Source organism: Chiloscyllium punctatum, chromosome 6 (assembly GCF_047496795.1).
Source record: "Chiloscyllium punctatum isolate Juve2018m chromosome 6, sChiPun1.3, whole genome shotgun sequence".
NCBI classification, from domain to species: domain Eukaryota; kingdom Metazoa; phylum Chordata; class Chondrichthyes; order Orectolobiformes; family Hemiscylliidae; genus Chiloscyllium; species Chiloscyllium punctatum.
In genome coordinates, this window is record NC_092744.1 from 38,902,956 (window position 1) to 38,916,757 (window position 13,802).

General features: G+C 43.0%; 1 protein-coding gene across 1 annotated transcript in view; it reads left to right on the plus strand.

The window, feature by feature from the left end:
- Positions 1 to 209: 209 nt before the first annotated feature.
- Positions 210 to 13,802, plus strand: part of LOC140478892 (heat shock protein beta-7-like) — a 33,160-nt gene continuing 19,567 nt past the window's right edge. Inside the window, exon 1 of the mRNA XM_072572490.1 lies at positions 210 to 469. Coding sequence (XP_072428591.1) covers positions 274 to 469 — 196 coding nt within the window. The 5' untranslated portion in view covers positions 210 to 273. The remainder of the gene's footprint in view (positions 470 to 13,802) is intronic.

Here is a 13,802-nt window from a genome sequence, read left to right on the forward strand (position 1 = left end):
CGGCATTTTGCTGATGACAGAAAAAGCTGCCTTATCTTACATTCCATGAGCACCATTCATTTTTCTTTGTTATCATAACTGACTTGTATCATTATGCTTATTTGTATTGGAGGCTATTAATAGTTTCTATATATGGAAACGACCAAAGAATTACTATTGTGTGTTCCTTCTTCAGCTTCATAATGCGAAGGATTGTAAATGTCTGACTTGACGTTCCTATCCTGCTGATTGTCCATACTCAGACTCTGCATTTGTAGCACTGCATTAGAAACAATGTCATCCCTTAGTTCTTCCTCCACTTTCAGATCTGAGCATTACAGCAACTACAGGCGACAATCCTCAGGCGATCCCTGCTTCGACCAATACCTACATGCAGCACGGAGTTTATTTGAAGATGAAGTGGAAAAATCATCATCCTTCAGGAATGGTCACTTTTCAAGACCAAGGAATGAGTCTTTTGGATGCACAGGTTTGGCTTTTAATATCTCTACTTTCCTTTTGGATTTTGATTTCAGTGGTAATGTAATTTTTTTTCAGATCACTAGCTCTTGCTTTGTAACACAACTGAATTAAAACTATTTAATTTTAAAGAATTATTAATTGAAAATAAATTCTACCTCCAATTGCCTTATCTATCAAAATATCATTACTCTAGGAGGAAGCACCTAACTACCAATTTTTACCATATGGCAAAAATGGATTCTTTAAATTTCACAGCTTTCCAAGTAATGTTTAAATGAACAGTATTAATCATGACTAAAAGGGTTATATTGCAGCAAGTAATTAGTTTATTATTTATTTTTACTCCTTATTTTACGTAAATTCAAAGTATCTGGGGAGTAAATTGCATCAGAGGCACCATAGGTAGAATTTTCCTATTTCCAGTTGATATGTGGTCAGGTGAGCTTCGTTGTTCAACGACTCTCCTTGAGCGGTCTTCCACACTTCATCCTTAATTTTGCAATGGGGGTTTTTGGGCACATTTCTCAAGGAATTGCATAGTTGATGAGGGATGGGCATTGCCATTGCTGGGACTTCCAACCCACAAGCCCTTGGTGCAATATTTCAAGCTGGACTTGTCACTATGGTGCTAGAGCTTCCACACTGAGGAAGAAAGCTCGTTGCCCACTTCACAGACAGGGACCTGAAGGCATTGGTGGATGAAATGGTGTAGGGGAGAGCAGTCCTTTTTAAGCTGACCAGCACAGGAGGTCACACCATGAGATCCAGCCAGCGTAAACTCAAATAGCAGTCCCTAGTCGGTGCTATGTCCTGAGTGAAGTAGGATGCCTAACAGCACAAGACAAAGTTTAAGATTCTTTTGTAACTGCAGGGTAACTGCATCATCTTCTCTCTGCTACCTTGCACTCAACAGGGTCAGAGTTCTCACTAGTGCTGCCAGTGCACATGCACCTCAGCAAGGCTCAGGGACTACAACTCTCACTGTTGCAGGCATAATGTCCATTCAAAGATTCACACCCACCTCACCCTTCCAAACTGCAAACCCTCCAAACTGCTCTCTGTGCTTCCTACTCACTCAGTGGAGACACCTCACCACCTCTCCTGTTTCTGTATCACCATTAACTATTCTTCCATCCCCTTCAAGTGAATGTAATCTCTTCTGAGGAAGGGTCACTTGACCTAACATGTTAACTCTGATTTCTCTCCACAGATGTTGCCAGACCTGCTGAGCGTTTCCAGCAATTTCTGTTTTGGTACTTAATCCCTTCCTTTGTCTCATTTCATAAGTCCCACGACCAGGTCAAGAGCAGTGGGGGCGGGTAGAGTCACTAACATCAAGCTCCCTGTTGTCTACAAGGAGAATGTTCTGGATTTAGCTGGAGATCAGCACAACTATCTATGGTGATGAGAGACCTCAACGGCCAATCAGCTTCATTGTGCTGTGTTGCTCTCTCATTCATAACTCATCTGCACAAGTGTCTGTCCTTCTTCTATATAGGCACTAGCAACACCCAGTGAAGCTCTGCAAAGGAGATAGGGCCAGATGCCTTCCACTTCACCTCTATCTCTGAGGAGGAACCTGCTAAATCCTCAAAGCAGGCATTGACAAGACTTTCACCTGCCCCCTCCACCAGCTTGAAGACTTTCACCCTGGAAGGTACTGTTTCCAGGTTAGATTTGGGAGCACAGTCTGGTTAGCACATCACTGATATGTCTCTGCAGCTGGTTTGAGGAGGAAACACCCTGGGTCCCTGACACTCTCTGAAGATTGCCAGCGACCAGGTACCTGCCCAGCTTTTGGCACGAGGTGAGCCCCCAGACTTTTCCATTAAGGGCGCCGTCAGAATGCACATACAGAGACAGGAATATCGGGCAGGTTTGTCAGAGACACTCGGTAAAGAAGATTAAAGGAAGAAGGAGTCCACCAAAGTTACAAGTCTGGAGCTGGCTCCAGCATGTGTACATTTGACTGCCTCTGTGGGCAGGAGACTCAGGTCCATTATTCTGTCTGCCAGATACATATACAGGCCTGCATTCTATCATTCCAGTCATAGGTGCTCAGAATCAATGGCAAGGCAAGAGGGGCGATGGACTTTAACGCCACTTTGGGTTCCCCTTCCTTTTGGGGAGAAAGCATGGTGCCAATAGGTACTCAAAGGCTGGAAGAGTAATGCACAGGCCACTCAGGAGCTTCTGCTTAGGGGACGCCAGAGAATCCACCTTTCCCCTCATCTCATGCCAAAGGCTGAAGATGAGGAGGGTACGCTTAATTCAGGGCAGGACATTCTTTAACAGGTCTGGGCTAGCACCTAGACGTAGTTAGATGATGAAGGAGAAACCTAGGGGGTAGAAGTGCAACATCACTATAAATATCCTTTCACCTTGGAAACATATCTTCACTTACACTGTTAAAAAGTCTACAGTCTCTTTAATTTTTGCTGTTAGACATGATTAAGCAACATGATTATGCGAGCCTTATCTTCATCCTCATCTAGTCATCTGACCTACACTTTATTGGCTTCAGTTCCTTAGATCCTTAGGCAGCTATTCCAAACCCACAACTCCACTTTCATCTAGAAGGACAAGGGCAACAGATATATGGGAACACCATCACCTGCAAGTTCCCCTCCAAGCCACTCACCATCCTGAATTGGAAATATATCACCATTCCTTCACTGCCGCTGGATCAAAATCCTGGAAATCCCTCCCTCGGGGCATTGTGGTTCATAGAATCATAGGGCCAACCTACAGCATATGGACTGCAGCATTTCAAGGCAGCAGCTCACCATTATCCTCTCAGAGGGAAACTAGCAACCAGCCTGTGATGTTCATAACCCATTGAATGAATCAAGTAAAATAGTTGTGAAGGGCGCTGCATGCCACAATGATGTGGGACACCTTTGCTATACAGCAAGGATCTGCCAGGATGGTGCAGACATCAAAACCTCATCTTGAGGATGCCTATGGTCTATTCCACTATAGTTTTGGTTGAAGCATGAACAGCATTGTAACCTTGTGTGTTAGTCTGGAGGAGTTTTAAAAGGGTCATGTAGCATGTTTTGGAGGGGGTAACACTTGCCTCTCAGCATCCATCCTTATACAGATCAAGGTCCTTGGAGTGACTCAGGACTCTTTTGCATTCTCTAGTATGTATGCACTATGGCAGCTCCAAAAATACCTGGCAGAACTTGGTTTTGATGGCCCCACATAATTTGAACCTTGATGGAGGAAAAGCCTTTTCTGTTGACAAACTTTGCAGGTTGGTAATAGGGTGCTCTCCAAACAATGTGGGTGTGGGCAGTCACACCCTGTGTCAGGGGATAGCTAACAATTGTGGAGAATTCCACAGTCTGGGCTCCTGCATTCTCCATGTCACAGGGGAAGGATATGAATAGCTGTGCTTTGGAAAAAGAAATGGCTTCCATAGCATCCTAGATGCATTCATGGATTGAGGTTTGTGAGATGTCATACAGATCCTCAACTGTTGAAGCAAATGTCAGTGAGGCCTGTAGATCCAGGATCACAACATGCAGTTCCACCTGCTTGAAGGATCTTCATCTGCTGTTTCTCCTCTGGAGGCTGTGCTAACAGACACAGGGGAATTGTGTTCTTGCAGGTGAAGCAATAATCACTGTCTCCTTCTACGTTGTCTTGACAGTTTTACCAAGGCCATTGTAGCAATGGCGTCGTCCGTGCGAAACCTGTGACTAGATAATCTGTGTGCAATGTCAGAAAGATAATGTGGTTTTTGATGAAATAACTCCTGTGTGCTCTCATCCATCACAATGAAGCCTCATATTATGCCCTCAGTGTGGCACAGAGGCTCTCCAAAGATGTCATTGACATTCCCTACTAAAGGGCTATGAGGCACATGACCTTGTCAAGTTGTAACTTGCATTTCCCAAAGTTTTCATGCAGCATTGCAAGTGGAGCTCTATCACTAAGCTGTCATAGCTCCCCCTCTTCACTCCCAAAATAAACAAGCTCCTTTCTGCATCATAGATCATATCCTGAAATACTTATAGTTCAGTATATGAATCTGACAGCTACAAAGTGTTGTTCTCCAGTGCTTGTTGTAGAATATGGTTGTCAAATGAGTTTTTCAGTTTCCACTTTTAAGTGCGTTGTTCTTATTACAGTTCTTTTGCTAGCAAGTCAAGAAGTCAATTTGTGCACACAATGCAATGATCATAATTGCTTGAAGCTGTAAATTTTAATATACATTCCTGGACAATGAACAACCTGTGGATACAATGCATATTAAAGCCAGATGAGTGGCGTGTCTGAATCAGTGAAGGTATGTTTAATGCAAGTGTCCCTCGAAGAGGCTCTAACACAGAAAGTTTTAATCTGGTTCTGAATAAAAACGTAGTAATTTAACTTGCTCACTTTGCACACGTTGTCAGCCATTTAGTGCAGTTAGGATTTGCTCTGATGTGGCAAAGTTCAACTTCATTTCAATGAGAATGATATACAGGCTCCATCTGTAGCATACAAATTCCACACAACCTCTCTCCCTGCATCCACCACCTCTTCTTGTCTCCTTGTGTTGCTGTTCTTCATCTATTCATCTCCAATGAATTACCAATCAGCCTCACCCAATTTCTGTTGCATCTCTTTACATAAGTACTCATGCAACCCATTTTCACTCAGAGTCCATGACTTTGGAGATTCCCATGTCCTGTTTGTTGTACACCTCCTGCACAATATGGAGAACACAGTCCCCTCCCATTCACTAAGGTTCCACCTTACTATCTCCAATTGCTTCCTATCAGTGTCTCCATTCCCTCAGTGATTATATGCAATGAAGCTCATTGCCAGACTTCAGCTGTCCAATTCCTATAAGACTTCATGGACTGATCCCTGACAATTTCAATCGGCAGCACAGTGGCTCAGTGGTTAGCACTGCTGCTTCACAGTGCCAGGGACACAGGTTTGATTCCCACCTTGGGCGACTATCTGTGTGGAGCTTGCACATTCTCCCCATGTCTGCATGGGTTTCCTCCCACAATTCCTATAAGACTTCATGGACTGATCCCTGACAATTTCAATGGGCGCCACGGTGGCACAGTGGTTAGCACTACTGCCTCACAGCGCCAGAGACCTGGGTTCAATTCCCGCCTCAGGACTGTGTGGAGTTTGCACGTTCTCCCCGTGTCTGCGTGGGTTTCCTCCGGGTGCTCCGGTTTCCTCCCACAGTCCAAAGATGTGTAGGTCAGGTGAATTGGCCATGCTAAATTGCCCGTGGTGTTAGGTAAGGGGTAGATGTAGATGTAGGGGTATGGGTGGGTTACGCTTCGGCAGGGCGGTGTGGACTTGGGCCGAAGGGCCTGTTTCCACACTGTAAGTAATCTAATCGAATCAAATCTAATCTAATCCAAAGATGTGTAGGTCAGGTGAATTGACCATGCTAAATCGCCCATAGTGATACATGCTTTAGTCAGGGGTAAATATAGGGTTGGGGAATGGGTCTAGGTGTGTTACTCTTCGGAGGGTCAGTGTAGACTTGTTGAGCCGAAGGGCCTGTTTGCATATGGTATGGAATCTAATCTAATTATTGACCAATATTCCAGAACTGATGATGGCCCAATCCCCAGACCACAACTACACGAATCAGAAGAGTTTCATGTATGATGTGATGGCTTGACTGATACTAGTCTTCCTTATCCCATTAAGACCGGCTCCCCTCCCATCTTCTTTGACTTTCGCACTGCATATGTTTCAAGCAAATCGTGATCTATTTGCTACGCAAACTGTTGACACATTACTGCAGGTGTTGTGCTAATGTAGCATGGTGCCGCACAGCAACATGTCCATCACCATTGACTGTTAGTGCTCTCCACCTACCTCTCCCTCTGTTTTACAGAGAGGAGTATTTGGTGAAGAGCCGAGTGACTGGTAGCCTGTAACTGAGTACTACAGACCCTGTGTGTGGTAAAAATAATGAGAGTCACAGGCAGCCTGCAATTCAGTGTTAACGTCAGTGAATGTCTAAAAAAGCGTTGTGAAGCATCGAGGCTAGCCACTTCCAAATAAGCAGTAAACAGCAGGAGTGCTAACAAAGCTAAGTTCCAGGATCCTGTGCAGGTGCATGTGACTCCTTGCACAATACGAATTGATGGAAGCACACACATCACAGGTATCCCTGCGTTCCAAAATAAGGTCCTTAAGGTCTGAACAGGTGTGAATGTTTGATCAAAGCAGACATGCAATAATGAGTCTGATGGTTTTCTTATTTGAAAAATATATATTATGTATTTATAGGTGATTTTTTAAACAATATATATTTTATTGAAAAATAGATTTTTTAAATATTACAACAAATACAAAACAATACAATACAAAGAAAGAACACAAGAAAAGTAAAAAACTCAACCCATTGCACAAATGTATAATAATATATAGAAAATATATATTAAAATAAACCAACTAACTATTTAACTAAATAAATAATAACAACAAACTAATAGATAGTAATAACTCAACTCAGCCAAACAAGACAGTCATATGTTCGCAGTTCCTCCTCCCTGGATATTGGGCTCGTAAAACACGATCTTTATGGTTATATAAAAGCCCTTGTTAGTGTGGCAAATAAATCTGTGTCCAGGAGGGCTGCCATTTTATAAAAATTCTCAGTTTTGTGGAGTACCATACTTGTGAGAAAATCCAAGGGAATATGCTCCATAACAATCTTCCATCAACCTGACAGGCCCGGGGTTGGGGGATTCGGGGGGTGGTGTGTGGATGGTGGGGTGCGGTATTAGAGTCCCAATCTAGCAAGACATTCGTTCTTGTGCAGAAAGTAAGGATGTTGAAATGTTTTTTTCTTATGCGCATCTGCAGGGAATGTACTGGGCAGGCCAAGAAGAGGAGAGATCAGGTCCTTCTCCACCATTACACCCAAAATTCTCTCCATTGCACCTGCCACAGCACTCCTGTATGTTTGAAGCCTCTCACAGGACAAGAGACAATGGGTAAGAGTGCCCGTACAGACCTTGCACTTGGGATATGTTAAAGATACTCCTGGTTTAAATTTTGACAAAGGGTCTGGAGCCAAGTGGACCATGTGGAGAATCTTCAACTGTAAAGCATGGGCCCTATTGCAAATTGATATCTTTCTTGTGTTATCCCAAATATCTTCCCATGCCTCTGAGGAGACCTCAATTTCTATCTCTTTCTCCCACCCCTGCAGAGTCGATTGAACTCATATGAGGGGGCACCCCCACTTGATGATATAAAGTGCAGACAGAAAGTGTACTTAGCAAGATTTGAAAAGATTTGTAGCTCAGGTTGAGGTTCTGGATGTAGGTTTGCTCGCTGAGCTGGAAGGTTCATTTCCAGACATTCCGTTACCCTACTAGATAATATCTTCAGTGGTCCTCTGGGCGAAGCACTGCTGATAATTCCTGCTTTCTAGTTATGTGTTTGGGTTTCTTTGGCTTGGTGATGTCATTTCTTGTGGTGATGTCACTTCCTGTTCCTTTTCTCAGGGGATGGTAAATGGTGTCTAACTTGATGTGTTTGTTGATCGACTTCCGGTTGGAATGCCATGCTTTAGATTAGATTAGATTACTTACAGTGTGGAAACAGGCCCTTCTGCCCAACAAGTCCATACCGCCCCGCCGAAGCGCAACCCACCCATACCCCTACATCTACCCCTTACCTAACACTACGGGCAATTTAGCATGGCCAATTCACCTGACCTGCACATCTTTGGAGTGTGGGAGGAAACCGGAGCACCCGGAGGAAACCCACGCAGACACAGGGAGAATGTGCAAACTCCACACAGAGAGTCGCCTGAGGCGGGAATTGAACCCGGGTCTCTGGCGCTGTGAGGGAGCAGTGCTAACCACTATGCCACCGTGCTGCTTCTAGGAATTCTCATGTGGTCTCTGTTTGGCTTGTCCTAGGATGGATGTGTTGTCCCAGTTGAAGTGATGTCCTTCCTTATCTGCATGTAAGGATACTAGTGAGAGGGGGTCATGTCATTTTGTGACTAGTTGATGTTCATGTATCCTGGTGGCTAGTTTTCTGCCTGTTTGTTCAATGTAGTATTTGTTACAGTTCTTGCACAGCCTTTTGTAAATGACCTTAGTTTTGCCTGTTGTCTGTATAGGGTCTTTCAAGTTCATTAGCTGCTGCTTTAGTGTGTTGGAGGGTTTGTCAGCTGCAATGATGCCAAGGGGTCTGAGTAGTTTAGCAGTCATTTCCGGGATGTCTTTGATATAGGGAAGAGTGGCTAGGGTTTCTGGGTGTGTTTTGTCTGCTGGTTTGTGTTTGTTGCTGAGAAATTGGCGGACTGTGTTCATTGGGTTTAGATCAGAGTGGTGCTGGAAACGCACAGCAGGTCAGTCAGCATCCGAGGAGAAGGAAAATCGATGTTTTGGGCAAAAGCCCTTCATCAGGAATGTGTTCATTGGGTACCCATTCTTTTTAAATACACGGTTTAAGTGATTTTCCTCTGCTCTGCGCAGTTCTTCTGTGCTGCAGTATGTGTTAGCTCGTTGAAAGACCCTATATAGACAACAAGCAAAACTAATGTAATTTACAAAATACCATGCAAGAACTGTAACAAACACTACACTGGACAAACAGGCAGAAAACTAGCCATCAGGATACATGAACATCAACTAACCACAAAATGACATGACCCTCTCTCACTAGTATCCTTACATACAGATAAGGAAGGCCACCACTTTGACTAGGACAACACATCCATCCCAGGACAAGTCAAACGGACATGCATGAGAATTCCTAGAAGTATGGCATTCCAACTCGGAACTCTATCAACAAACACATCGAGTTAGACCCCATCTACCATCCCCTGAGAAAAAGAACAGGAAATGACATCACCACAGGAAATGAAATCACGACAAGAAATGACATCACCAACCCAAAGAAGACCAAACATATAAATAGAAAGCAGGAATTATCAGCAGTGCTTCACCCGGAAGCCCACTGAAGATGTTACCTAGTATGGTGACGAAACATCTAGAAATGAACCTTCCAGCTCAGCGAGCAAACCTACATCCAGAACCTCAACCTGAGCTACAAATCTTCTCAAAACCCGCTAAGACCTATGGGCGCAATATGCTGAAAATGGGAAACGAATGCCATCCGACAGAGTGCCACTTGCGAAAAGCTGTAACTTCCTGCACGAACGCTGAAGAAAACAGGTACAACCTAAATGTCTTAAACGCAAACCTCCCCTTAACACCCCACTGCTAAAGGAATAGCAGAGCAAAACAGCTGCAGAATGCTTAGAGAAATGATTAATGATGCTCACAATAATACAACTGGAAAATTTTGCACCAAAAATCTTTACTTACTCATGCAACAGACCATGCATGGTCAGACACAGTACAACAAGCCATAGATATTAGACAGCGACAAACACAGAAAATGAAAAAAACTAGACCTACAGAAAAAAACTAGACAAATTTAAACAAAGTAACAACACTGACAACACAGAGGCACGGATAAAAAACTTATCTGACCGACCCTTAATAGACACTGAAAAAGCCATCTTAGTAAGAGGATTAAATTACAACTGCCTGGATATGGACAAGAAAGATTTCTTAGCAGCATTACAAACAACACTAAAAGACAACAAACTCACAGAAGAAACCCAGCAAACTATTAGACAGGTAGTCGCACCAACAATAAACAGAAAAAAGGAAGGAAACACACTCAATACACAAGAAAGGAAAGCACTGGAAAGACTAAAAAAAGATAAAAACATTGTTATCCTACCTGCAGACAAAGGACACTTGACAGTCATTCTAAATTGAAGAGACTACGTTGAAAAAGTGAACGCACTATTACAGATATCAACACTTACCAACAAGTGGCGACAGACCCGACCCCACAACTAGAGAACCGGATCACAGCCCTACTCAAAAACTTCAGAAATCTGGAGAACACACCACACCAACACACCACACTTCCACGGATTATCCAAAATTCACAAACCAGGAGTCCCCCCTCAGACCTATAGTCTCACTACTTGGAACACTAACTTACAGATTGACCAAGGAGCTACACCAAAGACTAAAACACTTAGTAGAAGACTCACGCCACTCCATCCACTCCACCCAAAAATTGCTGAAGACCATCAAAGACACTAAGATAGAAGAGGATGAAATAATAGTCTTCTTTGATGTAACAGTCCTGTTTACATCAATCAACATTAACCTGGCCAAGGCAACACTGACTACACTATTAGAAGACCCAAAGACATATACAGCAAACACTACTAACTTCATCAGCAAGGACAGCATCGTCAAGCAGTGGACCTATGCCTTACCTCACACTTCACCTTCAACAACAAAATCTACAGACAAACCAATGGAACACCCATGGAATCTCCGATATCAGGGTTCTCAGTAGAGGCAGTAATGCAGAGACTCAAACAAACAGCTCTGCCAACCATTCAAACTTTGGGTCTGCTACGTGGATGACACTTTTGTCATCACGAAACGAAACAAATTAGAGGAAACTTTCAAGACCATCAATAATACTCTTACTGGCGTAAAGTTCACTAAAGAGGAGGAAAACAACAACAAACTGCCATTCCTAGATGTCACAGTAGACTGAACAGCCAACTTCAAACCAGTGTCTAAAGGAAAACAACACACACAGAACAAATATTGAACTACAGAAGCAATCATCCCAACACCCACAAATGAAGCTGCATTAGGGCATTATTTCAAGAACCTACACACACTGCAGCACAGAGGAACTATGCAGAGCAGAGGAAAGTCATCTATACAGTGTATTCAAAAAGAAAGGGTACCAATGAACACAGTCTGCCAATTTCTCAGCAACAAACCCAAACAAACAGACAAAACACATCCAGAAACCCTAGCCACTCTCCCCTACATCAAAAACATCTCGGAAATGACTGCTAAACTACTCAGACCTCTTGGCATCATGGTAACTCACAAACCCACCAACACACTAAAACTTCAGCTAATGAACTTGAAAGACCTTATACAGACAATGAGTAAAACTAATGTCATTTACAAAATACCATGCAAGAACTGTATCAAATACTACATTGAACAAGCAGGCAGAAAACTAGTCACAGGATACATGAACATCAAATAGCCACAAAACGACATGACCCTCTCTCACTAGTATCCTTACATACCAATAAGGAAGGACACTATTTCGACTTGGACAACACATCCATCCTAGGACAAGCCAAGCAGAGACATGCACGAGAATTCCTAGAAGCACAGCATTCCAACTCGGAACTCTATCAACAAAAATATCGAGTTAGACCCCATCTACCACCCCCCTGAGAAAAAGAACAGGAAATGACATCACCACAAGAAATGACATCACTAACCCAAAGAAACCCAAACATATAAATAGAAAGCAGGAATTATCAGCAGTGCTTTGCTCGGAGGCCTATTGAAGATGTTACCTAGTATGGCGATGAAACGTCTGGAAATGAACCTTCCAGCTCAGCGAGCAAGCCTACACACAGAAAGTGTACTCTTAGCACTGAGCACCTCCCTCTCTATGTTGGATTTGTAGGGATCAGTCAAACGAGTAGTCTTTATTTGAATAAAATCCTTAACTTGAAAAAAACGAAAGAGGTCCCTATTAGATAGCTCGTATTTCCATGCTAACTGGCCAAAGAACATCAATGTGTCTCCCTTAAATAAATTGCCCATGCAAGACACACCCCAAGCTGCTCAATGTTTAAATCCTGAATCTATCATCAATAGTTGAAAACCCAGCACACCCACTATAGGTGTAAGAGAAGATGGTTTGCCAATATTGTTTTCCCTCTGCTGAATTGCCCTCCATGCTTTAACAGTATTGATAACCATTGGTTTATGACAATATTCCCAAATTGTCCAAAAACAGCAAGCTAGTAAGGGGGCACCTTGCCTGGGAGGTTTCAATATCTAACCATATTGAAAGAGGGTTCCCACAGGCCCAATCACTCATGTAGGATAAAAGCAAGCTTACTCTGTAGCTTTTAACATCTGGAAGAACCACTCCCCCCCCCCCAAAGTCTGTGAGGCAATTGCAGTTCAGCTAATTTAATAAGTGGCTGCTTATGATGCCAAATAAAAGAGCTGAACCAGCCGTTCAGTCTCTTGAACATTTGCTTATCAAAAATCAGGGGGAGCATTCGTATAGGGTATAACAAACAGGGGAGAATATTCTCCTGAATAAATGCTACCCAACCTAACCATGAGACTGGATGTGCCTCCCATCTTTGAAGGTCTTGTTTGATTTTATCAAAAAATTGAACAGAAGTAGCTTTGAACAGCCGATTGGGGACTGGAGTAATGAATATGCCCAAATACACAAAACTCACCTGTGACCGTTTAAATGGGAATCGAGATTTGCCCTCACCATACAAGGTAACATCTTCAATGGGCCTCCGAGCAAAGCACTGCTGATAATTCCTGCTTTCTATTTATATGTTTGGGTTTCTTTGGGTTGGTGATGTCATTTCTTGTGGTGATGTAAGACCACCCACAGGCATAGCGTCTGATTTTGCAAGATTAATCTTGTACCCTGAAAAGGCGCCAAATGCACTGATGCATTGTATCAGACGAGGCACCAAAACTGCTGGATTTGACAAAAAAGTTAGGACATCGTCCACAAACAACGAAATCTTATATAATTTTGACCCCACTTCTGGAGCTGATATATTAGGATCCCTACAATTGGCCTCTGCCAATGGTTCAATCACCAATGTAAAATGCAATGGTGAAAGGGGATAGCCCTGCCGACTGCCCCTAAAAAATGTTAAAATTGCTGGATCATACCCATTGGCGATGACTGCAGTGAGAGGGTCACTGTAGAGAACCTTTACCCATGTTATAAAAACTTTACCCAAGCCAAACTGCTCCAGAGTATAGAAAAGGTACGGCCACTCAACTTGGTCAAATGCCTTCTCTGCATGTAGAGAAATCACCAATCTCTGTATTGACTGTTGTTGTAATGCTTGAATTACATGAAGCAGCTTCTAATATTATTGGAGGATCTGCGGCCCTTTATGAAGCTTTTCTGGTTCTCTTTAACAATAGAAGGTAACACAGCCTTCAGCTTTAATGCAAGAGTCTTCAAGAGGATTTTAAAGTCCACATTTATGTGTGAAATGAGCCTGTACAAAGCACAATCCTCCAGGACCTTCTCTTTTTTCAGCATAAGTGAAATATTGGCCTCTCACAGAGATGCTGGGAGACAATCATGGTTGTATAGTCATTAAACATGTTAAGCATCATATGTTTATAAATTTCGTATAGAATTTGCTGGGAAGTCCATCAGGCTTGGGGAGTCCAGAACTAGAGGGCATAGGTTTAGGATGA